The sequence below is a fragment of the Hetaerina americana genome, unplaced genomic scaffold (genome assembly GCF_022747635.1).
Source record: "Hetaerina americana unplaced genomic scaffold, ioHetAmer1.1.p SCAF_33, whole genome shotgun sequence".
Taxonomy (NCBI): domain Eukaryota; kingdom Metazoa; phylum Arthropoda; class Insecta; order Odonata; family Calopterygidae; genus Hetaerina; species Hetaerina americana.
In genome coordinates, this window is record NW_027286908.1 from 4613312 (window position 1) to 4637748 (window position 24437).

The 24437-nt window shown below is 37.7% G+C and overlaps 1 protein-coding gene across 1 annotated transcript in view; it reads left to right on the plus strand.

Annotated features, from left to right (window-relative positions):
* Positions 1–23390, plus strand: part of LOC139691360 (putative ferric-chelate reductase 1 homolog) — a 148378-nt gene extending 124988 nt beyond the window's left edge. Inside the window, exons 3-12 of the mRNA XM_071589145.1 lie at positions 9828–10241; positions 10843–10934; positions 11440–11747; positions 14447–14595; positions 15930–16083; positions 16901–17127; positions 17933–18176; positions 19857–19969; positions 20843–20959; positions 21827–23390. Of these exons, the coding sequence (XP_071445246.1) occupies positions 9828–10241; positions 10843–10934; positions 11440–11747; positions 14447–14595; positions 15930–16083; positions 16901–17127; positions 17933–18176; positions 19857–19969; positions 20843–20959; positions 21827–21967 (1959 nt within the window). The 3' untranslated portion in view covers positions 21968–23390. The remainder of the gene's footprint in view (positions 1–9827; positions 10242–10842; positions 10935–11439; positions 11748–14446; positions 14596–15929; positions 16084–16900; positions 17128–17932; positions 18177–19856; positions 19970–20842; positions 20960–21826) is intronic.
* The last annotated feature ends 1047 nt before the right edge of the window (positions 23391–24437 follow it).

Genomic DNA, 24437 nt, shown 5'->3' on the forward strand with positions numbered 1-24437 from the left:
CAATTGACGGACTATTCTAATGTCGCATCCCTGCCATATGTATTTTTTCATTTTCTAATTTATCTCCATCTGTTAAATGTTTAACTTGTTGGAGGCTATGAACGGGTTATCAGAAATATTCTCTGGAGAGAACTAATCCGTCTGATTGTCTCGGTTAAGAAGGAAAATCGCCATCCTATACTTCATTGTCTTAACTAAGGTACGCTGTTACAGGTGGCAGGATATGAAAAATAAGTGATTGGAATTTCACATGAAGTACCGGTACATTTTGAGAGATTTTTTTGCCGTTTTTTGTTTAAATTCGTAAAAAAAGGGTTACTTTTTTATTCCTTAGAATTGTGTGTAGATTTAGTGTCGCTCCGCAAATGAAAATATCGAATTCGGCAATTCAATCCGTTGCCATGGTAAACAGAGAGGAAGACATTGTTGCTGCGACAAGTCGTAAATTCACCACCAGATGGTAATCGTATATTGTTTTCGTAGTGAAATGGATTTTAATGAAAATGAAAGTCAAAGTCTCGAGAAAATGCCTTAATAATTTATATTCCGTTAGAATCTATTTACTCTCGGGTACTTAAGTACGTAACTTTCGATCGTTGAATAAAACTCTCTCGTATCAATTGGACAAATTATCTTCGTCCAAAATACTAGGCGACCGCATTCTTCAAACCCACCTGACCGAGCTCAAAAAAATGAGTGAGAGAGAGAGAAAGGTGAAAATGAATAAATGAAAATGAAAGGATCGCCGCGGATTCCATAGAACACTTAACATCTGACCCACTTTCCGATTTGTGCCAGTTAATATCGCGGTTTATCGCTGGCGTCACTCGGGAGAAATATTTCCCCCGGGGCGCGGGGAATTCTTCGTTTCCCCCACCCCCTCCAAACCTCCCTCCTCTCCACATGAAACACGTGGAATGGGACCAGTTTTTTTTCATTTACTTCGTCTCTTTGCCTTCGCGTAACTTTGCGAGTCCGCCACAGTTTCCTCCTCGGAATTGAATACGTAATGTCGACCTCGCTTTCTCGACAGTTTCGAGTCTTGTTCCAGAAAAAAAATATATTTTTTTAAACGAACTGGTTGTTATGTTTTTTTAAAATAATCTTTTGTTTTGCAGCCGACGCGTAACCCATTTGTTGCTAAGTCGTTTTATAGGACCCGATAAATTGTTTCCGCTTCCGTGATAACATTGTGAGGTACCAGCGATTTTTTTTTCTCTTTTGTCCCATTAATGCTTTGTTTAATGTTATTTATGCAATTTTTTCGCAGTAGATTATAGAATAATTGATTTCCTGATCAATGTTTGAAATCGTTTTGGTGAAATATTTCAGCTTTTTGTCGCGTTCGTTATGATATCCCAAATATTCGGTTTAACTCGCATTTAAATTAGCTGGTAAATAGTACTTTAATTTTATCTTGATTTCATTGGATATGCAAACTTTAAACCAAGGAATTTATATATTTCCTTCGCCAATACCGGTTGTACTAGGGGTAGTCCCGGCAAGGTCATAGCCCAACAACTTCGTGCCCCTATGACTTGTCTCTACAGGTATGTAGTTCTCCTGCTACAGCGATAGAAGTATCGATACGGAAAAACTAGCTTTTTAGCGGACTGTGTTATTGCGGTTGCTCGGTCCGTTTTCATATATAAATGCATAAATATATTTATATATATATATATATATATATATATAGCATTTGGACGGCACAATATAGAGCACACGAAATAAAATATATAACACGTAAAAGGATACCCACATTTTAGACTGTTTAAGCTTTCGGCCTTCTGCAGGTCAGACTTCCTATTATGCATATATATTATAATATATATATATATATATATGTGTATATATGTATATATATATATGTGTGTATATATGTATATATATATATGTGTATATATGTATATATATATGTGTGTATATATGTATATATATATATGTATATATGTATATATGTATATATATATATATATATATATATATATATGTGTGTGTGTATATATGTATATGTATTATGTATATACACATTACACACACATGTATGTATTTTTTTAAGTTCTTTGAAATAAACAAAACTCATTATGAAGCCTTAGTATCTGAAGCAAGGAAAATGTTTTTCTTTTAGCAATTCCTTGTCAGCCGTAGCTGTCTCTGTCTGGAGAAAGTTATTTTTCCGTTTGTTTTCTCAATGATGAATCTTTTTTTCTAATATCTCATCAAAACCTTCGCAATCACCTGCATTTTCAGGTAATTTTTATAAGTATAGCGTTTAATTAGGAGTAATGCTTGTATCTTAAGACCGCGGAGAAGAATTTGTATCAGTTCTCATATTAATGAAATGAAGAAAACTGACAACAAAAATCAGGAACGAACAACTTTTTCAAAACAGAAAATTCATTTTTTTTAATCCTTCGTAGAGGATATCTAGTCACGCTTTTTGTTGTCTGTGGAACCCTTTAAAATATAATATGACAACGCCATCTGTTTTCATATTGGGGAACTTCTCCCATTGCTTTATCCGCTTACGAGGAATGCGGTACACGAGACATGTTTCACAACAATCAAAACGTAACACCATTTTGTTTAAATCTCAGTATGGAACCCGAGCGTTTAAACCATTTAAAATACCGTGAAACATGGTTTAAACTTCTTCGAACCGTATTTAAAATGTTGTCTTTAGATTCATAAATTATTTATTAAAATAAATGTAACTCATTTGACTATCTACATACTTATTCGCACACCGTTCTTCGATCAACATTTTAATTCCGCGATCCAATTTTTATTGTGGTAATTCTACTCGTGTCGTACTCTGTCGAAGAGTGACCAAGAAACTCTTTTCGTTTCTTTCTTTCTTATTTCGTCTTAGTAAAGCTGTGGAATTGAGTGATTTTGGTAAATCCGTTTTCTTTTAAATGACGGTTAATTAGCTGATCAAATTTTCGACACATTCAGCAGTCTATTTCGTTCGTATTGCTCAAGGATAAAATTGAAATGTTAGTTGCAAATGGTAGGTCCATTTTTAGAATATGTACGAGTGTACATTCTTTTGGATATTAGGGTTAGTTAAACACGTATTTCGTATCGTTTCTAGCCTGCTAAACTATTCCTAAAATTAGATCGCATAAATTAAGCCGTAAAAGCCAACTCTCAATCAAAAGAATTTTATACGAGTGAGTTGGTAGAACGTTCTTACGGACGTGATTCAACAATTTCGATGAATGCTTTAGGGGCTAATGTTACACCCCTTAGAGCTTTTGTCGCATCAATTGACAATTCATTTGTTTGAAATTTATTTATTCTAGGGACAATTTTAATGGTCATATTCAATTAAATACACCTAGGAAATATATAAAATACATCATAGGAAATATCTTGTTGTTGCATTCTATTTCTGATTCCGGCGTCTCTCTTCCAACAATTCATCCTACCCCAAAACAAATACTTCGCAACGGATAAACAAACAAAATAAGCTGAACTCCCACAGAAAGATGTCTCAGTAAATACCTAAATATTTAAAATAATAAGGATATAGAACTCTGGGTTAGTCAAATAGAAGAATTTGGCACGCTACGCTAGGATTTAGCGAACTATGTTGGCATCTATTATACGAGGTATCCATTATTTCCTCCCTTCAACTGTTTCTCGTCCCCCGACTTGGCAGATATGACGGTCTTCCTGACTCACGCGAAATCGCGGAATTTCCGAGATTCGAGAAAAATAAACAAAAGCATGCGGGTAAACCGAACCGGAAGCATTCTTTTAACGGTGATTTTTTTAATTCGTTCCACGAACCTTTCAGTCGTAAAAAAAGAAATAAAAGTCGCCTGTCGATATCGACGGAGTGCAGAGCAGTTCAAATGGCACCTTCAGATGCGTCATCCAGTCGCCCCCTAAAGAGTGTCTCGGCACGGAAGGAGAGGGGTAACCCAAACCACCCTTGACCCCTTCTCCCCCACCCTCACCCCCCACGGGGCGAGGCCAGGGACTCCCCCCCCCTCACGTAAACAGTCGGCGACGTTCTGTTTGCCGTTGCCGTGGGAACGGCGGCCACCACAAGCGAATCGCGAAATGCTTTGGGGGAGCGGCTTAAAGAGAGGAAGGGTGGGGGGGAGGGGGCGGACGGGAGAAAAGGAAGATTAAGGAAAAGAAAACATTCGCAGACATGACATTTTTAACATTTTTCCAATGCAAAATATCATGTCTAGTTGATCTGTTCGTGGATATGATTGGTTATTAAGTAATGGTAATAATTATTGATACTGATATGAATCTATCAGTAATAATAATGTATGTTCAGTGAGAAATATTATCTTTAGCTGGTTATGTCTCATTTAGAATATGCTACTAGTATAAATGGGATCCTCACGAAGTTGGATTGATTTCCTAATTAGATCGGGTGCAGCAGCGTAGAGGAACTAGATTTGTAAAACGATGTTATGATAAACCAGGTAGCGTATCCAAAATATTAGAGTAGCTAGGCTGGGAATCACTCAATTGAGCAAAGGTTAAATTACATATTAAATCTCCAGCATAAATTGGAAGGATGCCTCTTTAGCAATTATCTTGAAAATGTATTATTACCCCCATCGTACTGCGGTATGGGAGAGAATATGTCAATAAAATTAGAGATATTAAGTTCAGAACAAATTTAAGATGTCATTCTTCCCATGAGCGACAGCGGAAAAGCTGTATCCGACCGCTTTAGAAGGAAAAAAGTATTTTTTCCCTCTAAAGACAGCCTAGCATGCTGTCTTTTTCTCATCTAGCCATAGTTACTGTCCTCCTTGTTGCTAACTGTCCCTCTTGTATGCGTAGAGAATCATATCTCACTTAAATACCATACTATTTATTATGATTAATATATTTTTAACTATTTTCCAATTGCCATATGTTGTAACTAAGTATTGGGAAACATTTAAATCCTTGATGTTGCATGCCTAGTGTCGAATCGCCCACCCCCTGCCACACACCATAGCGTTGAGACTTGCAGGGTACCATGTGGACGCAGAGAAAGAGAGAATAAGTAGGCGTGCACCAAAGTGAACACGGAAACGAATATTTTTTCCCCTGCTCCAAGGTATGCGGGGAGTGGGACGGTGGGTGGGTGGCGAAAGGGGAGCCCAGTCCAGGAAATGCAACCCCGCCCCACGCACGCACGTGCTTTCTCCGCCCCCATGCGGTGACTCGACGAAACAAAAGCATCCGAACTATGTCCAATTCGAATCCCCAATCGAATGGCGGCGATGGCGATAATAATGTGATGTCGCCATTGTTACGAGGGCGGCCGCAACCGTTGGTAGTAGTTGCTCGAGTTCCGTCTGGGTGGTGCTGCTTCTTGTTAAAGGAAAAAGGGTGCGGTTTGTGGGTGACACCCTCCTGGCACCCTTTCAAAGCGTTTAAATTTTCAACACGTTTTGCTCAGTCACTGGAAATCACCGGAGAAGGGACCCATTTCTATGCAATGTGTTGATTAAGCTATGACTCAAACACATGTGCATCTGCCATCTACCTAATGTTTTCTTTGTTGTCCAAATATGCCCCGTCTGTGTTTCACCCTGGAGAGATCGTGAGGGAGGGTAACGCCTAGGTATTTAATTGAGTCTACACATTCCATTCCGGTGTTCCCAATGCAGTAGACGTTCGGGAGGGAATTGATCTTTTTCCAAAAATTTATGACCACGCACTGAAAAGATTAATTGTAATTGCCTAGTGTCGCACCAGCTTTGTATAGCATTAAGGTCATCTGGCAAAGCTGCTGTATCCTCAGGCTCACGGATATCACTGTAAATCACTGCATCGTCGGCAAATAACGTATTTTACTAGTGACTACGGAGTCAATGTCGTTAACGGAAAGTAGGAATAGAAGTGGTCCTATTACACTTCCCTGGGGAACACCTGAAGTAACTTCTACTGCATTAGAGATAGCTCCATCTATGGATACACGTTGTCCCCGACTATTCAACACGTCTTTAATCTAACCGTGGACATTTTTATAAACGCTTTATACTTCTAGCTTTGTGGGTAGTTCACTATGAGATACTTTGTTGAAGACTTTTTTAAAACCTAGAAAAATCACGTCCACTGAAACAAAGTTCTCTCCCGAAATAAGAATATTATGAACAAAAAGCGCAAGTTGTGTCTCGCAGGATCTACCTTTTTGGAAACCGTGCTGATTTTTCATTAATAACTCATTACTATCGAGGAGTCTCACGATCAAACTAGCAGTTGTATGTTCCATGACCTTGCACGAGATGGATGTGAGGGGAAATAGGTCTGTGATTGCTCTGTTACTCATTGTCTCCGTTTTTATAAATAGGTTTTACGGTAGTCGTTTTCCAAATAATGGCAACCTTGTGATCTAATAGCGATTTCTCAAATATGATTCCTAGATACGATGCAATTTCCGACGCTAGATCCTTAAATATACGCGCGGGTATTCATTGGGCCCGGCAGGGGCGTATTAACCCCATTTGCCGCCCTATGCTATAGTCAATGTCTGCCGCCCCCTTAAGGAATTAATTTTCTACATTTTCACGTTAATACAAAAGAATGTATCCAATATAATGCGAACCAAATTCAATGTGTCCACAAGGTCCTCGCGCCTAACAACAGGAACTAGCGAAAAAAGGAATAGCATGATCATTCGTTAGACAATGACTAATGTAAACACATGATTCGCGCCCCTGGCGGCCTATGGTTGAACCTTGTTTCTAAAAAAGAAAACACGCGGGATTTTGAATCAATATGTTCGCATTAAAAAAAATTGAAAAAACTGATGAAATAAAAATTCCGGGACTTGTGCCGCCCTACGCCATGACGTAGTTGGCGTATTGGTAAATAATCCCCTGGGGCCCGGAGGATTTATGGGGCTTGCTATATTCCAGCAAACGTTCTATTCGATTATATGAGATTTCATTTTTGGGGCATCGGTTGGCGGGAACGAATTTGTGAGCTATCGGAGACATTCGGTGAGAAAATGGGGAAGACGCTTTGAAAGAAGGAAATTTAAAAAAGTTGGCCCGTTCCAAGCTACTACTGCTGGTTACTCTTTCGTAATTATCATTTTTGAGTGAATTAACTGTTATTTTTTTCTGAATCTCTCTGACCTATGACCAAAATGCTGTCGGACGGACAAATATTTTCCGCTATTGTTTCCCTTTTGAATTCGGTTAATGTTTGCAGTACAAATGATGCTATTTTCAGGATACCATAGTGCTCCGGATGTTTGACGAGTAGAAAGTTTGTCAAATTGGAAAAAATAGTAGCTAATTCTCCCACAATAAATCTGTGAAACAAGTTACGTGTACATTTCGCGAATTAAAATCTCATATGTCGTGGAATTATTAACGAAGAAGCAAAGTTGAAATTCGCTTACTTGAATTTTTTTCTGAAGCAATTCTCGTTCGATTGTTCTAGAGGTGGTTTGTAGTACTTATTAGTATTATTGTAGTTTCACCTGAGTACTTCTTGAGTCTTCGGTCGCATACTTCGCCTAAATGAAGCGCAGAGGCCGCCTCCTCTTAAATCCGGGTCACGGGCGCGCTGAGCTACTGTTTTGCCTCCAGGCTGTCTCTGGGGATAAGACGGCGTTCCCGCGCAAACAGCTATGCGTTCTTTTTACTCCCCGACCTCGGTTCCCATGGTATCACCGCGCGTGTGACTCGAAAACGAGAGTCTCTTGTTTCCTCACACACACAAACAGTTCCCCCCCCCCTTTTTCATCTTCTCTCCCCCCCCCCACTCCACACCCTATAACAATGATTTCGCAGCGGTAAAAATCCGCCTTTTTCCGAATGATGTAACGGTACGCAGTCATCATTATGTACTTTCGCGACCTTGCTGGTCGGGGCCAGAATGGAGGCAGCCGGGGGAAAAGGGGGGGGGGGTGTCGGGGGCAGTCGAAGAAAGCGCGCCAATCGCCTTGAGCGGGTTTTGAGGAAAATATCACCGTTCGCCTGAGGTCTGAACTTAAAATGAGAGAAGGGTTTTTTTTTTTTTAAAGCTGTTCTTTCTATAAACTTTTACTCCAAAACACTGCTAGATCCTTATTCCCACAGTCTTATCCGCCTATCTTATCCTTGTACGGTTTCGTGGTTATGCGAGGATTTGGAAAATCTTAGGGCCGTGGTTCGATTCCTGGTCCAGGAAACATTAATAATGCACGGAATTCTTATCCATTCACCTTCTCCAATAACTTTGGTTTATTCTTGTAGATGCGCTGCCTGTCCATTTCCCAATTGATCCTTGACAACATGCATGGATGTGATTATTTTTTTATGAATAAAAATAAACTTTCATCTACATCTATTATGGTACCCCACGAGCCAACAGCTTGGGTGTGTGGCAGGAGGTGATCCAACTCCAGGCATGAAACATAAAAAAAGTAAAGTTTCCCCTGTTCTGAGATGCTATAAAATTGTAAAATATTGCTATTAATATACATTCATCATGAAAACTACAGCTGTTTACATACGCTGCGGTTTCTAAGATGGTTGTATTTCTCCACATATAAAGAAGGAGCTGAAATTAATAGGGTGAGTGATGAAATAATCGTTAAATGAGATAAAGACAGCATACAAGGGTACTTCAAGTGAAAAAAGAAGGAAAACGGAATCCCTCCCCCTGGCGCGCTCAGATAACCTTCTTCCGATCCCGTATCGTTTGTGGGAAAAATGGCATCTTAAATATATCTGTTCTACGCTAGATCTACCTAATTTTATTAACATGATCTCTCCTACCGTAGTACGTTGGGGGTAATAGTACAATTTCAACATCACTAATAAACAGACTTCCTTCCAATTTATACAATTGCTAATTACTTTCGTGTTGTTTCTACGACGGTGCTTTTGGTAAACATATGTGCTATTTTCTCGTCTTCTATCGTATCTCAGTTGGAATTTATTTCGTATCGTTTCTTTCATAATGCTTTAGTAAACATTTGTTATTAACTATAGTTTTTATTTTTAGTTTTATGTAGTACCCTGGGAGCCACAACTAAGGTGTGTGTGGCAGGGGTTGATTGCACATCAGATTACCCTTGACCCGAAACATCTTTCCCTCCTGGCGCGGTCGGACAAACGTTATTTTATTCTGATCCCATATCTTTCTTGGGAGAAATGGCATCTTAAACCCATTAGTTCTACACTTAATCTATCTAATTTTATTCACATGATCTCTCCTACTGTAGTACGATGGGGCAAATACTACATTTTCAACATCACTGCCCAAGAAGCATCCTTCCAATTTATGCTAGAGATTTGAACTGTAATTTAACCTTCGTTCCATTGAGTGATTCCCAGCCTAGCTCTCCTTATAATTTTGGATACGCTACTCATCATAAGAACGTTTAACAAATCTAGCTCCTCAACGCTGCACGCGATCCAATTCGGGAAAATAATCCCAACTTCGTGAGGATCTCATTTATACAAGAAGCATATTTCAAATGAGGCCTAACGAGCGAAAGATAACATTTTTCTTTGACCTAGTCGCAGCCTGCACTTTACCTGTGCTTGTTGTGGCAAAGGGCAAAAATACTTTGTACTGGTTCCTAGGCCAAGGACCATACGTATTTACTGGTGCAGGAGTGCCAGTTTCTCAGTACTAGTACCACGGACCTAGGTACCGGTAGTATTACCGATAACAACCTCCGGAAATTATTTCCCTGCATTTGCTGTCTTCGATAAATTTTATTTATTGAAATAATTTTTCAACTCCGTTGAAGTGATTTTCGAATAATAAATAGATTCAATTCACCTCACAAAGAGAAGGAACCAGCAGTATTTCAACTGCAGCCTAATTTCATTTTGTTTTTCTCTCCGCAGATGGCCATGGTTGCGGCACAGCGGAAGCCGCACCCCCTTGGGCGAGGGTCCCTCGCGTTGGCCGTCGTATGGGCTCTCTCCATGCTCATTGAGGCCCCCTGCGGCGTCGATGGCTTCAGCATGGGTGCCCCCGAGTCCGTGTGCTTCAGCCTGGTGCCCGGTCACAAGGCGCAGGCCCAAACGACTCCGTCGCCCTTCACCCTCGCGCTCGCCTCGCCCAAGAGCAGCAACAAGACAACGGCGGGAGACTCAAAGGACCGGGTCATTCGGGTCCGACTCTCCTCGCCGCACCGGATCCCCTTCAAGGGGTACATCGTGAGGGCCGAAGCGTACGGAACGAACGTGCCCATCGGGTCGTTCACCTTCGAGGACCCTTCCAAGTCCAAGGCTATGTCTTGTGGCAAGGGTATAGCGGTAAGTGTGGCTATAAAAGCGAATAACAATCTGTTACTAAGGAGTTTGTGTTAGAAACCGATCGTGAATGTTTATGCCCGATTGGCGTTGTTGTGTGTCTGGTAATCGATGTCCCTCGCCGCAAAATTACGATCGGCTGTAGACTTTGTGTTTTTGAACCATTACGGAACACCTCTGCTTAGAAAACTCATCACATTTATTTAGTAATCCAACTTATATATTACTTATACGGGGTTAGAACTCAATGCAATCAGCAGTTCAGTAAGAACAGCTGAGTTTTTGAGTGTTTACGAATTTTGTGCCTGGCTAGTTGAATCCCTTAATTTAACAGGTAAGAAGTGTATCCTTATTGTGCACAATAATATCGACCACAAAGAACTCTAAATGCTGTGCAAATATGTAGATTTTTGGTAAAGTTCGATTCAAATGTCAAGAAAACTTTACCGGGCATAAGGAAAAATCTTCTGTTGAATAATTACTTAACCTAATAATTTATTTCAATTATTGTGTACCTCATGTGGATGACTTTCCTCTAACTGAAGTAGTTGATAGTGGATAGATTTAGCATTTTCTAATTTAAACATTGTTTTGATCATTACAGAATGCAGCCACACATCCTGATTCAAAGCTAAAATACTTTGTTGATTTGGATTGGCATGCTCCTGAAGATTACAGCGGTATTGTTTTGTTCAAGTAAGTATACTCCTTTTTATGGACGACGATACTAATTGCAAATTAAAGAGCACTGAAGAATAGATACCACATAGTTAATGCAGGCACACAAATTAGTCAGCAAGATTAATGTATGGCTTAACTATGTAGTAAAAGTGAGAATGCTGCTATGGCTGCATTAAATCAATCCATTGTGTGTGGTGTGTATCTAAAATAGAAAATAAATGCGACTTAACATCGCATTTAAAGTAGGGAATGGTCCTTTATATGTGATGATTGGCTTGATTATTAAACCAACATTTGTGTGACAAGCAAATGTCAATTAGTATTCACCCACACACACACACACACACACCATATGTTGTTACATTAAAATTTAGGTAGTTCCTCTTTCTCATATGATCATATTTTATGAACTAGGTGCACACAATTTATATGCCCTCATAACAGAATCAAAATAAAAAGCCTAGGATTGAATAAATAGGCCGACAAGCTCATTTTTTTTAAATTTCATTTATCTTTCCAGTGCCACCTTTGTTCAGAATTACAGCAACTTCTGGGTCGGAGTGATATCGGACAAGGTAAAAGTTTTCTCCACCTCTCCTGGAACCAAGCCCCCTGCGGAAGTCACTCTCCCTGCTGCAGTCACCCAGTCGCCTGTTGAGTTGTCCCCACGCATATCCGAGGAAGTTGCAAAACTCTATGATGGGTGTGCAATCACAAAGCTGTGCTTTGGAATGCCGGCCAGATGCATTCAAGACGGGAACTGCCACACGCTCGTTACAATCCTGGCGACGGGAACGCAATTCGAGTTTGAACTACTTGCCGTGCCTGGTAAGTTGTATTTTCATCACTTGTGTCACATGAATGTATGCAATATTAATGCCATTCCCAAAAAAATATGATGGATTTAATCTCATTGCACTGATCAAAAGTAAAAAATTGAAGTATACATTTGGGTAGTAGTAGTATTTAGGGGAGGCGACCGACAGCTGAGGTCATTTACACCATAGGGGATGGACAGGAAAGGATGAAGGGTGGAGAGAAACCCGGCGTCGGCATTAGCCTACTCTTAACGAAAGGCACCAAGGGGTCCGCAGCTTAACGTCCCATCCGACGGATGGCGTACTGTCTCAAAGTGCCCTCCACAAAGCACTTCAAGTAGGGATCGAGATACCTCTGAAAAATATTCAACACCACCGGGATTTGAAACCGTACCCTCTGGGTGGGAAGCCAGTACGTTAGCCACCACACCATCTTGATCCCTGTATACATTTGATTTTGGGGTGAAGGCATCTATTGAGATGTTACAGAAGGATGCCACAAAAGAAACTTAATTACAATTGTCTGCAATTCATCAGAATATACTGTCGTATTTCAGCTAATTAATCCATATTCAGATAATATATGAAAACAATCCCAACTTTTGCCTGTCCTGTGACAGATGGTGGCTTAAGCATTGGCGGAAGAACATTGTGGAGAAATGCAATTGAGTTTCTTCTAGATTTTGGGGGATTTATAAATCTTATTAAGACTCCAGAACCTTATTGGCTGCTTGTCATATGCCGTGAGAGAATCTATAAGCAGGATATATTTTTCTGTCTGGAATATTCTAATAATGGAAATGATGGAAATCATTAAAATGTGTACGGGATCAAAGTAAAAGTTTTTTACCCTATACTCTTTTAAAACCTGAAGATCCTGAAAATTATAAATCCTATGTGTTTTTTGAAACCTCATTCATGAAAGTGATTTTTCAAAGAATTATTTATCTGTCAATTCATTATCTTTATGTTTAATGCTTTTAATTTTTTAATGTTTACGCTTTATAGGAAGAAAATAGAATTGTTTCTTAAAAAATTGGCAAATATACCAAGGTTTGTTCATCTTAGAATCCCAGAAATCCATCATCAATACTGCATGAAATCATATGCGCAGTTATTTTCACTGTGGATATTATGTCACCTCTCTTTCACATTCAATTTCCAGTTTTGTGCTATTGTTCGTTGTCCTGTTTTGTATGCAGAGACCATTCCAGCTCTTTGTGAATCCTTCACTTAAAAATGTTGTCCCAGAAAAATCAGGAATAGTCGGATACTTATCCCTAATGTTCTTGCTCTAGTTAAAATAATTTTTGCTGACACAGTAATCCCATTCTTCCTGTGTTTAATCCAGGGCTTAGCACGTTCCTCAAACTTTGGACATTTTTGAGAACATGAGCGTTAAGTTTTATTTTACTCCCATCTGCATTTACGAAATCAATCTTAACCTTCCTTAATTCTCGAACAAATCATCTTCTAAGTCAGAGGTGGGCCAAAATTGCCTTTCAGCTGCTCTCTTTTCATTTTTCTGAAGAGTAATTCACGACTTCATTTTTAAATACGATACTGCATGACAATCTTCTCTCTTTTAACTCCATGCCGTCATTCGCATTTTAACTTTTTATGCAACACTTTATGTTTCTGTGCGTAAAAGCAGATATGCATGCCAAATAGAAAGGAACTTATTATGCATTGAACGACACTATCATACTACTTACGGATGAGTGCCCGCAGACTCTTTGACTCACGACACAGGTACAATGTTTGAGCAGAGGGGCGACATCCTTGTTGCGCTGCTACGAAAACTTACACATAGAGCTACTGTGCGTGTGAGTAGCACCACAAGTGAGATGAAACTTAACACTCTAGATTGTATGTATTACAATTATTTGGGATTTTTTCAGGAAATACTGTCAAAGAAATAATAAAACTCTATTGCTTACTCCTTGCTCAAAACTGTTATATATGGTAATTTATAGTAAAGGCAAAAATTTTCAACCCTGATGGGGAAAAAATATGTACTAGGAAGTATTTTTCCCAAAAAATTGACTTGACTTAAATTTTGTACCCATATACTTTTGGCCCCCAAAAATTCAGGCTTGGTTTAGAATATTGAAATGTAATGAAATAATTGACTTTGTTAATTGGTTTAGAATAAATTTTGAAGTAAAAAAAGTGCAACCTATGGGCCAGGAAATGTGGTATTTACATGTTAAAGTTCATGCAGGAAAAAGTACCTCAGTTATAAAATTGGCCATTTTGGATAAAAATTAACATCTTACTCGAATAGGAAATACAAATAGGAAGGCAGTCTGAAATGATTTTGTCTACTCCCCTTGTCTAGCTGGGGATCGAGATGGTGCGGGGGCTAACGTACTGGCTTCCCACCCTGAGGGCACGGGTTCAAATCCCGGCGGTGTTGAATATTTTAATAGCTGAGGTATCTCGATCCCTACTTTAGGTGCTTTGTGGAGGGCACTTTGAGTGAGTATGCCGTCCATCGGATGGGAAATTAAACTGCGGACCCCTTGGTGCCTTTCGTAAAGAGTAGGCTAATGCCGACGCCGGGTTTCTCTCCACCCTTCATCCTTTCCTATCCATCCCCTATGGCGCAAATGACCTCAGCTGTTGGTCGCTTCCCCTAAATACTACTACTACCCCCTTGTCTAGCTTGATTACGTACTAAGGGAGCATTGTTTTGTCATTTTATAGTAAACGAAGATGTTAAGTATGTGGCTGTTGGACTTTCTTCGGACAAGAGTATGGGGGATGACTCGGTGACAGAGTGTGAACTTGGACCCTCAGGAGTCAACCTTCACACTTCATACAACATAGGACAATCCAACAAACGAAATCCCAATGTAAGTATAATTATTATTTAAAAAGCTTTTCAGTGTTTTGCAGGATTGAATTCAAGTTGAATAAATCATTGAATAAAGCTACAGAAGAATAGATTGCATAGATAACTTTTGGATGAATGGAAAATCTTAATTGATAATAAATTTACAAACACTTGGTCATTTTTTTATTTGAAAGTAGCAGGAAAGCATCCTCCTGTAGAAAAGTATTTAATTCTAAGTTTTTCAAAGTGGTCCCTACCAATATCAACAATCGGTGTGAGGGCAACAGTCTTGACGCTCAATTTTAATAAAAAGTAAAATGGTCTGATTTTCACATGATGAAACTCAAATGTGATGGTATCAAACTGTAAGTTTCATGGGGTCCACCTAAGCATGAATCTCTAATGGGAACAGTAAATCAGGATTTTATGTCGTGAAACGTATTAATACCTACTACCTTCTCAGACAGTTACCGCTCAAAGCATGCTGTAAATTTTCTCCTGAATTTATACTACGGTGGATTCTATTTGCACATTTGTGTCTCTTTATTCCTTGGACATCTATCTTCATATCCCTCAAATGGAAAATCTTTAAATTGCAAAAACAGCTGCAAGAATAATTTATGGTGAACGATATAACTCTTTAGTTAAGATAACATTTTTCAGAGCAATTTTTGGAAATGTCCCGCTGCTTCCTGTAATTTTATTTTTATTTTATCCACATTTTTTTGTGAGTGAAAAATAAACCATAGGAATTTTCTGTCAATTCTGATTTTGGCGATCACCTTACCAGGACCTCTGTACTGGACTTTATTCACAAGTACAATAAAACTAGCATCACATCAAATTGGTCTGAGACTGTGCAATAAATTTCCAGCAAATTTATTATACATGTACCCAAAGCATTAATAGTTTTAAATAAAAAAATTGAAAGAAATTTTAATGAATAAAATGTATTATTCTATAAGTGAATATGTAATTGACAAATTAAAACTGTTATGTGGTGTACGATTAAATTTCAGTATAACTGTGTGTTAGTTTTCTGTCATAATATCCATTTTTTCATTTTGGTAATGTGACATCCAATTGACATTATTGATTTTTACCCATTGCTATGACCCTAGGTCAAGAAAAAATTATTATTATTATTAATATTGAAAAGTTAAGAGTTTTCAGAATGGCAAGGATTTTTCGGATCCTACATTATTGAGTGAAAGTTACTATCTTGTCACATTTAAATCCTCAAAGCTGAATTTTTAAAAGTGTAAGGCTCTTAGAGAGGACTTATCAGAATATATGTTGTGCATCTTATATCTGTATTGTAAGTGGAAACATGTGAACGTTCTGCCATTTTAGAAGAATGGAGTTTCTTTGGTGTCAAGCTCCTATGAGGACAGAGTGATACATTGCAAGTTCACGAGGGAGGCTGTCACGGTTGCCGGTGGGAAGCCGTACGATCTCTTCCAAACTCCGTACCACATTTTGCTTGCTGCTGGTGAATCTCTCAAACGTGAGTGTTTGATGGTGAAATACAAGAATGTTCCATAAGATGGCTTCCTTAATTGGGAGACTAGGTCTACGTCTTCACTGTAAATAGTGCAGCCAAGGGCAATTTCTTTTTAAATTCTGACAAAATTGTTAACTCAACTTATTGTTAAGTCATGCAATAATATTGCTTATCTTATTCAATAGTTCCCGGCTCAACTTTGTGGAAATTCATTTTCATAAAATTAAGATTACAATGTATCTTTCCACTGTCTTTTATTCATGTACAACCAGCCGGCTGGCCTCGGTGGCGGCAGGGTAACGTCCTCGCCTGCCAACCCAAAGGTCGCGGGTTCGATTCCCGCCTAGGTGGATTTCCCACCATCTAGGGCTTGGTTGTATGTGATTGTCTTCAATATAATGTCTGTAATGTAGGGTTAGGTGGAAGAAGGGACTATTAGTCTCAACCTCGCCCAATTAAGTCGATAAATAAATAAATAAACAAGTTTCAATGCTCAAGCGTCATCATGAGGTACCTGATGATGACGCTTGAGCGTTGAAACCGGTTGTACGCTAATAAAAGACAGTGGAAAGATACATTGTATTCTTAATTTTATTATTGCTTATCTTGTTCCAATTTAACAAAATTTTGCTTGTGAGAATTAAATTTTTTCCACTTTATAAGAGTAGATTTTTGTTGGGAGGAATATTTGGGACTTATAGCAAATCAAAAGTGGAGATTGGTCGTCATTTTTAAAATAAGCATTTGAATGTTTTGAATTTTTGTATGAGTAATAATTATGCATTTCAAAATGTGTTTTTTTTTTTTTTTTTGACATTAGCCGACAGCGTTGGATATCATTTTAGTAGACGAGCATACTCAGAGAATCCCCAGATTCTCTCTGTTGTCGGGGAAGTTGAGGAAGCATCAAAGCTCTTTTTTCATCTTCATGGATCTTTCATGGTGGCCGCCTGGCTCCTTAGTGCTTCCACTGGAATCATTCTGGCAAGATATTTCAAGAAAACATGGACTGGCCACCAAACATGTGGGAAGGATCAGTGGTTCGCTGTAAGTCTTCTTCTTAATCCTTTTTCATGTGGTATTAGTTTTTGTGGGAGGTGATCAGACAGCCAAGGTCACCTGTGCCATTAGTGATAGGTTGGACTGATCTGGTAGAGGTAGGATTTGCAGGGAATGAGGGAAAAGAGAGAGAGTAGGGAGTGACCCATAAGTCGGTATTGACCTAATCACAATGACAAAAGGCCCCAGGGGATCCCAAAATTTAACGTACCATCCAATGGATGGTATGCTCCACTTGAATTGATCCCCCTCCACATAACACTGCAAGCAGACATCAGTTTACTTGTGACAGATCTTGTCCCCACCGGGATTTGAGCCCAAGCTCAATTAAAATTCAGTCAGCAGTTTGTTGTACATATGGGTAAATCATCATTAAATTAGCTCAGTGTTTATTGATGGTATTTATAATGTGATAGGTTATTAGTTTTAATCTTAGTAATGATAATTTTAATTTACAGATTATTAATTTTCTGTTTCAATATTGATAAATTTGAGGAAAACCTTTCTGTCAGTTATCATATTCCAATTTCATCCATATCTTTGTACTTGTGTCAGTCTTCTTATTAATAGTGTTTTACGTATAACCATTTACTTACATGGAAAGTAAATAATAATAAATGTAACATTTATTATATTAAATATATTTTTTTCCCAAATAATTACAGAAATGGACATTTGAGTGCCTAGAAAAATTCCATTATTCCCCCCTCCATCAGAATGAATGGTAATGTCATCTTTTTTATTTGTCAACCTCTAATATGGACTCATTATTTTTCATTTTACTTATTTCCAGTGGCACAGATTTTTAATGATTATTACCTGGGGCTTAACGATTGCTGGTTTCGTGCTCATTTTCGTTGAAATTGGCGAGTGGTCATCTTCAGCTGGCACCCATGCCATTCTTGGCACAATCACGACAGCATTGGCGTTCATTCAACCGTTTATGGCTGCATTTAGGCCTGCACCAACTGGGAAGAGGCGTCCCCTCTTCAATTGGGCTCATTGGTTTGTTGGAAACTCTGCTCACATTTTGGCCGGTAAGTCCCACCTTAAAAGGAAGAAACTACACATTTCTACTTTTTCCCAGCCGTATCACTCAGAAATGGCCCCTTGTTTCCATTTGATTATGTGCTCCTTTTGGGGGCATTGATGAAATGTAAGCATAGCAAAATTGGTATTTCTGTAATGAGATTACATGTGTAAAGTTTTCTCCTTGATCAAAAAAGAAAACTATCTTGAGAGGACAACAATAGCTGTATGTGCATTGAATAGAGCAGAGTTCTGCATCTGATAAGAAAATTGAAACCTCAAGTCTCATTTTCTTTGTGTCAATGTGTAAAATAGTCATTTCCAATGTCATACTATCTTGGGGTGAGTCGTGGTAGTCCAATCCGTAGAGCGTTCCCGGCAATTCCCGGGCAAGGCACTCTGGGCACCTGCAGCTCCACCCAAGCTAAAGTGATTTTTTGGGTACCAGGTCTTCCTGGGAAACCATAACCGATACAGGGAAAGGAACTGGCCCCCTACCCTGATGTTTGAATTTCACACGCCATATAGGGCTTAGTACTGGGTGATCTCTGCCATCACCTACTAAACCGACCTTCGGGTTGATTACTGTGTTTATTGTTTTTTTTACTATCTTGGGATACTCATAAAGTACACTTCTGCAGCAGAAGAAAGCCATTCTAGCACTCATTTGGTGTAAAGTGGGAACAAACACTGCAAGCCATACTTTGTGAAGTATGAAATTATGAATCTTTTGTCTTTTTCTTAAATTATGGGTATGTGTAAAAGATAATCTATCTACTCTGCCAAAAAAGGCAAAGTGTGTCATGTGCATTACACAAGACACCTAGAGGATTGAGTGGTACCATTTTGTAGTATCGATATAACAAAACATAACTTTAAAGTTCTTGCTCTGAGATTTTTCAATTAACTCTTAACTTATTTTTACATTATGGAAGAGTATTTCCAGTATGACTTATTTGGTTTTATATTTTGATAAATGTTACCTTTTTAAGTGTGAGATAAAATAAGATAGCTATATGTATGAGCGACTAAACTCAGTGTTTTTTTTTCTCTCTTTCCACCTGAATCAGTAATTGATTCTAGTGACCTTTTGACATGTATATTGTTTGTCGTTGACTTTGTAGTGATGTATAGCGGTCCACTCTAATTAATGTTGGCTGAATGGTCATTTAATTATTTTTATGAATGATGCCACATGTCAGTACAGGTTTTCCAGTGTGCCATAGCTTTAATCTATTGTTTGTTACATTAATGTAATTAGCGAAATGAGAAATTTACTTCAGTGTCATCCCAAATGCAGTCAAGTATTGAGAATGTTTTCATGTATATTAAAATATTCTCTATTATTCATTTCCTTTATTGAAATATTTTTATTTCATTGATGTTATCAAATATTCTTAATCCAGTGGATTGGTTAAAAATGCTCTGACAGCCCAGCTGTATTATATCTATTAAAACAAGCTAAATGAACTGGTAACTTGTTTGCTGTGTTTATGGAGGATCATTTAAATTATCTTTAAGGCAATGAATGGTTATACACATACTTACCTAGTTATATTCTCTTTTGATGAAAATTATGAAATTTACATTATTTTTATATATTTCTGCATTCAGAATGGCATTGAAGTCTGATCAACTTGAAGTAGTTGACGTCATGTTTTTTTAAAATCTCAATTTTTTTTTTCCAGTGGTGACCATATTCTTTGCAGTGCCTTTGGTCAAGGCTGAGCTGCCCCCTTGGATGGATAGAGTGCTGGTTGCATATGTAGTGTTCTATGTTTTGATGCACCTCATTTTCTCAGTGAGTTACATTTTTTTTCACCCTCAATTGGTAAACATGGTACAGTTTGTAAGAGTGGGACAAAAATATTCATTATGTTCAGTGTAATGTACCCTAGGGTTCAATTCTTACAGCTCAAGGGTATTGAGTCATAAAATTGACATGCTATCAGAGCCACAGTCATTGACTTGTATTTGCTGGAGAATATGCTATTAAGTAGCTCATGGTATAAATTATTTATTGAGGTAATTTTACACCTACCCATTTACTTGGTCTCCATGAACTTTTGTCTTGCAAAAAATTTGTGTTAATAATTAGTGTGGAATATTAATATTAGGACCTGTGACTAATGAAACACTTGGAGTCATATTAAGGGGGTTCATAATTCACACAACCCATAGAGTATTACTTATTTAATTATTTTCTTCCTGCCAGTTTTCAAATTTTCAATTCGGTCTCACAGTCAATTCGCAAATGTTCATGATTTTTCTTCTCTCTGCCTCTTCAGCAAAGTTTAGAACTTAGAACAACAGTTTCAAAGCCTCCAATGTCTACTTCTTGTAAGAAGTGCAAGAGTTGTTCCCAAACACCATCGTGTGCAGTGCACGGAAATAATAATCCCATAGTCATCAAATTGATTCATGTAGCCTAAACACTTTGATTGAGGTTGCAGATATCCAAGGAAAAATATATGCCAAGTGTCCACACTCTGGAAAGGGCATTATTTGCTTAATGTTCAGAGTTTAGTTAGAATTTAAGTGCTGGTTAGAGGGTTTTTTGAGAATATGTTTGTGATGGAATTGACAAATAAAATTCTTGGGAGTGCAGTAGAAAAGAGGATTATCAAGTAATTGTTTTTGGATTGTTGATTTGATTTATTCGTCCAAATTGCAGATCTCCGGGTTTTTGAGTGAGAGGGAGAACACAAAGCGAGTGAACACGTTTGCCATGAAGGACCTGAGCTCCAGTCGCAGCCCACTGGAAATGCCCGACAGGAACATGGATGCCCCGGTTAGTGAAATGCCACAGTCATATGATTGACATGTGCTAGTATGCCTTTATATATAAATATATAAATATATATATATATATATATATATATATATATATATATATATATATATATATATATATATATATATATATATATGCAACATCATATCCATCCTATTCCTACCCCTTCCTCATTTGCCTAACATTCTCCCCTCTATCACAGTCTTAGAGAGCCCATTGCGAATCAATATTCTTTTCATATCCATCTTACTTACCTCCTTATGATTTCTCCCAACAATTTCTCCTACTTTCTCGCTGTACCTAGCACTTCCTCATTTGTTTTCCTTTCTGTCGGCTTCACCTTCTCCATCCTTCTCCACACCCATATTTGAAAAGCCTCCATTCTACATTTATCATCCTGCATCAGTGGCTATATTTCCACGCAGTACATAACTATGCTCTATATCAAAGTTTTGACTAGCCTTATCTTAACATCCTTACTCAATGTCCCTGTCATCAATTCCCTCCTTGTGAAAGCTTCTTTGCCTAACACCATTCATCTTTCAATATGCTTATTACTTTCCCCATTTTTATCTCAAACACTTCTTAAATAAGTGTTTATATCCTCCAATGAGCAGTTCGTTCCTCTGATTTTTTTTCCGGCAATGTGATGTGTATTTGTGTATGTGATGAATACAGCCACTCAGCTCAATCAGTCATACTGTACACTTCATAGGAATTTCCTGTTGAAAAACAATGTACCATGAGCAATGCATACAGATATTTTACATTGTGTTCATTGGAAAACTTAACATACTTGAATGTCATTGTGCCATATTAATGCCAATATCTGTGTTGTTTACACAATTTCATTTTCCTTTGCAGTACGCTGTCCTACGAAAGGTGCTGCTTGCATTGTACATAATTGTAGTCTGCGCTCTCACAATTGCCCTCATTGTCATCATTGCCCTGGCTCCTATTGAACGCAATTGGGAGCGAGTGACCAAAGTATTCTCGCAGTCATAACGGAAGTTGCCTTTTCAAATTGAAGACAGGTGAGAACGGTTGAAAGTTTTTGCAGCCAGGAGGAAGACAAGCTTTGACCTTCCTCGCACCTTTGAGTGAAGATTGTACGCACATCAGTAATTGTGTGTCTCTGTGTGTGGTGACTCTGTAAAGAGTAAAGTGCTTGTTTGATTGGACGGAATTGGAAGGCAATAAAGAGGAACATTTGGTCGAGGAGTTATTTGTGAATGAGATTGGGATGAGTGCCAGTTTCAGTGCAACTTTCTCGTAGAGTTTAGCACTGACTTCTTGAAACAGTACAGGTGTAAAATGACTGAGTGGGGTTTTTTTTTGTTGCAGATCGACTGAAAGTGTAGAAATATTTTGAGGGACTTGAGTGTTGGTACTTTGGCGTATTACCATTGCGTGCATTTCCAACACTTTCCTCCTCGATGCATCGCAAATGAATCCGTCCCATAGTTACCGACGGAAGCATTCTCATCAATGGTTTATTGTGATGATTTTGGAAATAAAATAATTAGTGAATAATAATATTGGACGTATAGTTTCAAAAAATTTTCATCTGGGAAAAAAGCAAAAAGCGTTATTTTTTTTATAACTCCCATGTTGGATCATTTTAATATTTGTGGTACTCTTCCCCTACTCAGTCATAATTTTAATCATTACTTGGCCTGTAAGTGCAATTTTGAAGTTAAACACACCCACACACCTGAATTATTTTATTCTTCTACCTCTACTGTATAAATGTATTTAATTTTTTTTTAGCATTTGGTTTCGAGAAACTTGATCTGAAAACTAGAGACTTAACTCTGAGAATTAATATTATTATCTCTCTCTTAAATGTTTGTACTTATTATGCTGTATTTATGCTTTCTCAGTTCTTGTTTTTTTTCTTTCTACAAATACATGCCAGCAGGTATTGATGAAACCACACATGTAACTATGTAATTTTTTTTGTCTAAAATAACATTTTACTGATCACTTAAAAATAGGTATCAGTAAATTGTCTCTTTTTGAATGTTTACATTCAGTTACATATTTTATAGAAGTTGTGCAATAATACATAGAAATAATTAATTATTCCATTCATTTTTGTAATATTTACAAGCTAAACTCTTTAAAAAAAAAGCCAACAATTTGTGCATAGATAGGAAATCAGTAATCAATTGAAAATAAGAGAATTTATAGAGCAAGATAAATAAAAATGTAAATAATTATACCAATGGAGATTCGTGTTATTTCATGTGAATCTGGTGGTTATTTATTAAAATAAATGCAAGATGTTATCATTGAGTGCAATTTATGTGGTCGCATCATATGTTAGTCCTGTTTGCCATTTAAACTGTATCCCTTTTTTTCTCTAATGTTGTCATTGTTATATTATTTGCCTATGATTTTTGAAAGTAAAACAAACATAATCTAACTTAAATGTTTTCTTTTGTGTGATATATACGAACCTCATGAATTTCGGCAGCTTTGAAGTTTTTTTTATCGGTAAAAACCTTATCAATGAATCAACTTCACATTTGGTGGGAATTTCAATTGTATTGTTAATTTTGACTCGGTATTATAAACAAATGACGAGCAACCTTCCCACTAGTGCAGCTTGAGGCATTCTGATCTACTGTGTGTGTGTGTGTAAATGCAGCGACCATTGGACCCCCTCCACTACTTCTAATGCTGCATTAAAAAATTAGTTACTTTCTGAATAGCCTTCATTTTAACAAAGATTTGCCTTTTTTTCACCCCTTATAATACCAGCCTGCAGCATTTAGGAAGCTAAGAGGGGATTATCTACAAAGTGATTCTGATTGAATTCATTTATAATATCCAGGGGAATAGTATGCTGCAATAAAAACATCCCTACTTCAGAAATTTCTTATGCCATGGTGCTCTATGAATGAAGATATTTTAGTCTTGTGGCATACAAAAATGTATCCCATTATTTTCCCAAGAGAGACTCCCACGCCAGGCATAACTCGAGGTTTATATCAATTAAGGATAAAATTTTTTAAAGATAAGCTTGTTCATGTGACAAAAATAAACATTCAAATATCTGACATATTATTCAGAAGTATAACTTGTTTGTAATTAGATACAATTTTCGTTTTATTAATTATCAAAGGAAAATACACGTTATTAGGGTCTTCAAATGTTTTCAATTCACACTTCTCATGCTACATGAAAATGAAGGTTACTTTCTGGACAGCACTCATATATGATGATTATAATTTGCTGATTCCCTATTTAGGAGAACGTAGCAGTGATCGAAGATGGGAGAATATAAATTACACATCACTAAATAGAATATGCTATGATAGAGAGGTATGCCATTTGTATTATTTATCATTGAAGTGATCATTGGTGAAAATTGTGTTTTTTCTTTTCAAGATGAGAACATTTCCCGTAATTTCATCTGTATTACCTTCTACCCCAGTTGCCAATAGAATCAATTATAGGAATGTAATTT